The sequence below is a fragment of the Chenopodium album genome, chromosome 21 (genome assembly GCF_948465745.1).
Source record: "Chenopodium album chromosome 21, dcCheAlbu1.1, whole genome shotgun sequence".
NCBI lineage: Eukaryota > Viridiplantae > Streptophyta > Magnoliopsida > Caryophyllales > Amaranthaceae > Chenopodium > Chenopodium album.
The window spans coordinates 9,420,621-9,424,803 of record NC_137854.1 but is presented as its reverse complement, the minus strand read 5'-3'; the positions used below and the strand labels follow the sequence as shown (position 1 = coordinate 9,424,803).

The window sequence follows — 4,183 nt, the reverse complement described above, 5'->3', positions numbered from 1 at the left end:
CTTTTATGCATATGACCTATATTTATAGTTAAAGACGGAGTTTGAAAGGAATGACTGAAATATTCGAATTGTTCACAAACCATTGAGAAGAATTCTCTAGAACGTTCAAGTTGATACTTCTAAAGAAATTATGAGCAAATCCTAACCTTGTTGATTTCTCCAAAAGCTTCTAGACAGTGCATAAATACACCATCAAAACAAGGGGCCAATAAAATTTGGGCCACATCCAAAAATCATAGAAATATACTCGTATAGAATTGAGTCACTTCTATAACAATGTAATACTAGATCAATTGCTGCCTCTCATTAACAACATGCTTAATATGTCATTTTATTATGGAGCACCTACCACGATTACACCTATATCCATTATTCCAGAATCCATTCTCTTAAACTATACTATTAGACTGTTTACTCTGTAAATTTGGTGTCAATAGTTATACAACATCAAAATGCCTGCCAAGGATCACTGACCAACCTCATAGGAGTCTTAGGACCATTAACCACCCTACAATTCGCCCGAACCTCGCCAGGCCGGCCCGACTGCAGATCACCCATCTTTAACATACCCTTCACAAAGGCATCAAAAAATGCACCCTGATCTTCACTATACTTCACCACCCATTTCCTTGTTTCCTCAAATGTATAAAGTGTTTCATCAGAATTCAGGAACCCTTTTCCTGCAACTAAGTCCTTAAAGTACTGGTTATCAAAGAGTACAGGAGTTGCATCCAAGTTACCAGTCACATCCTCATCTCCACCAACAGGACACAGCTTATCCAACTCCATCCTGTAATGAGGATCGATTGCAGGATCAGGTTTTCCGGACCCTGATTGATTGTAAAGGCGGAAGGTGATTGAGAAGCATCGACCTTTGCCTATGGAGTGAGACCCTGAGAGGGCCACAAGGTCCTCGGTTGAGAGGTTGAACTTCGCAAAGAGGTCTATTAAGGCACTTGCATTGGCTCTTGGGCTTGGCATAATCGCGTCTGAGTCCTCTTGGCTTGCAGTTAAACTGTCCTTTCTTCCTAATCTCACCTCCCAATCTGGCCCTCCACTCTGTGTAAATCAATGACAAAGCTCAGTTATTTGGTTTCAGAACGAATTTCTCGAAGTTGTACATGCCAATTTTCATACATACAAGTATTGCACACTAAGCAACACAAATTCTTAAATGCAAGAACAGAAAGGGAGATGGTAATGTACAACCATACTAGTCATGCCCTGTGAACCAACTCTTGAACGTGTCCAGGGACTTTTTTTTCTTGTGATTTCATATGCATTACAATTAGATGAGTTCGTTTAAGAAAAAAGATTACATATATGCATGACTTATACTTCTCTAAATACGATCAGACCGAGTATGCACTCTTTACAAGCTCTACTCAATCTTGTAATAAAGTAGTAGTTAGCTTGACATTCTTGTGGAAACAAGCTAGATGTAATGCAGTAATGGTACATGTTTGATATTTTCCTACACCATTTAAAGTATCGAGTATTATCTAATCAAATGTTTACATTAAATTAGAATAATCATACGGTTTTGTTAACATGACAATTTTGAATATACAAATGAATGGTGGATGATTAACAAAAACTTTCTGAAAGTAATTAGTGTTCTTTATTTAGTAAGATGCTTTGTGAATTATAATAGCACCTTGTTTCATACGTTATCTTCTCATCTACCACTGCTTTATTCGAGCACCATAACATCAATTTGTAGTAGTATGTACTTTATAAGAAAGTTCGAAAAAAACAACAGTACAAGATAACTATGAATAATCTAGTAAATGGCCATCAAAGTCACTTTTCTTTCATAGTGGTCCTTTTCATATTAATCAATCAATAAGGTAGATGTATTAGTACAACTTTTGACTCTTTCACATGAATAACATCTAGTACTCCTTTGTTCCAAACTTCCAACACTAGAGAGACGTACAATTACGCAAGTGTGTGTGTCTTTTTTTTTTTTAAGATCTATTGTCCCCTTATAAAGTACAATCCTTAGTAAGGGAAACTCGGCCGTTTAGGCATTAAATCTAACACATAAGAAACAATCACACTATAACCAACCGTGCGTGCGTCATTAGGCTAATAATGAGAATTGAACCCTGACCTCATACTTAAAAGGTGGGACTAAAAGGGTTTTATCATTGAGCTCCCACTTGATTCTTCTCCTTACCTTACCGTTTTCACTTGGATTAAACTCTTATAGGATCACACAAACGGGGTAAACATATACGGCAAATTGCCTTCTAGTTGGCTTAAACTCCGGCTGATTACGGATTATTAAAGGCTTTCGATGTAAATGTATGCAAGTCATGTAACACTTGTAAATTTCAAATTATGTAAGGTCAAGATTAAAACTGTAAGGCCAATATTAAATTAAAGTCAATTGAATAAATGGACAAGATTAATCATTAAAAATGTAAGGTCAAAATTAAAACTAATTACAATGGTTATTTTAAATGTAGCCATTGAATAGTCTTTCATATCAATGCTGATATAATTAATTTTCCTAATTGATTTAACATTATTAAGAGTATTAAATCGAAACCAATGTAACAGTAACAAGTAAATTAGGAAAGTAATTTTACCAACGCAACGGCATCTCTAGCAGCCATGACAACGATATCAGCACAAGAAACAACTCCGGGACAGATATTTTCCACAGCTGTTTTGATTTCATCAATTACTTCAAATGACCTCAGCGAGTTTATGTTTGAAAGGGCCAATTTCTCCCCTAGCATTGTTGGTGTGTCATCTAATAATAACGACCCATCGCACCCCTATAATTATTTTCCAAAATTAATTTTATTATAAGACGACATACCAATATTATTTACAATGTACAAGTAGTAAAACAAGTCACTCGATTTATAAGATGTGACATAATTAATTCACCGAGGTTAAAAAAATAGAACATATGACGGAGTATAAGATGAGACATAAAATGAGACATAAGGTTGAAAAAAAAGGACTTACATTAACAAAACAATCATGAAACTGCAACCTCATGACTGAAGCCGCGCTTCGGGTTTCATTGATCATGGCCTTATGTAGAACCTCTCGAACCGTGGATTCGGCTTTTGGGCAAGTGCTGGCGTAGAATCCAGGCACAAGTTGAGCCTCTCCGGTGGTTAAGTAAAGAAAAAGGAGAGAAAATATAGGGATGATCATTTTTTGGACAAGTCAAAATTAAACCTGTTGAATGAATATGAAAATAGTCAAAAAAAAAAAAAAAAAAAAAAAAAAAACACTTTCTGATAGTATTGAGAAATCTGGAAATCCAGATTTAGAGAGAGATAGAGAAGTTTAGAAAGAGAAAGCCATGGAAGTTTTTTTCCTGAAAATATAAGCAATCATCCTATTTTACAGTAGGGAAAAAGCAAGGGGTTTATGAATAAAATATGCAAAAGGACCACTATTATAATAATAAAACATTCTATATACATTAGCTAATAAAGTAATAAGTATAAATAATAGAAAATGATTTCAAAAAAAAAAAAAATGATTAATTAACCATTTTTTTTTTAATGTCAGCTTAATAAAGTATGGTCATTAAGTTTAATAAAAACTAATTAAACTGAGTATATAATCTCAATTATTGTTTGATATGATACCAAAAAATGACATAATGAATTAAAATTTCGGTAAAATCCAAACCCAGTTAAGAATGTTTAGTTTACAAAATAAATCAAAATTTGAGTAAAATCATGTAAGAAATTAAAAGCGTACATCTAGATCAGTAATGAATTAAGCAAATTAAGATAAAAGCATGAAATAATAAATTGATTAAGAGAAAGAGAAAGGGTGTAGAAGATACCAGAGAAGGTAAAATAGAGGAGATATTTGGGGGTAATTTGGTAATTTGAAATTGTTGGAATTGAGGGAGCTAAAATGGAGAGGTGGGAGACTGAGAGTAGAATGTTTGGAGGAAGCTGAGATTTTTTTGGTGAGTTGTTGGGGTTTTTATGTTAGGAGGAAGCTAAGATCTTTTTGGTCCTAAAATTAGGAATAAAATAATATTAAGATTAAATAAAGTTAAAAATAGATACAAATAGAGAGTGAGGAATAGCTCTAGTGGTTAGAACTCCCCTTCCGGTTCCGGTAGATATTTAGTTTTTATTTCATTAAAACTTTAACCAAATCTATACATTGACAGGGTACCTTAAATTGGCAC

At 33.9% G+C, this 4,183-nt stretch overlaps 1 protein-coding gene across 1 annotated transcript; it reads right to left on the bottom strand.

The window, feature by feature from the left end:
• Window positions 1–233: 233 nt before the first annotated feature.
• Window positions 234–3,960, bottom strand: LOC145601671 (peroxidase 17-like). Its single transcript, XM_081657727.1, has 4 exons — window positions 3,827–3,960; window positions 2,986–3,204; window positions 2,598–2,789; window positions 234–1,059 (listed from the first exon to the last, which is right to left on the bottom strand). Exons 2-4 carry the CDS (start codon window positions 3,178–3,180, stop codon window positions 448–450), a joined length of 999 nt encoding a protein of 332 aa, XP_081513853.1. The 5' UTR covers window positions 3,181–3,204; window positions 3,827–3,960; the 3' UTR covers window positions 234–447.
• Between the last annotated feature and the right edge of the window lie 223 nt (window positions 3,961–4,183).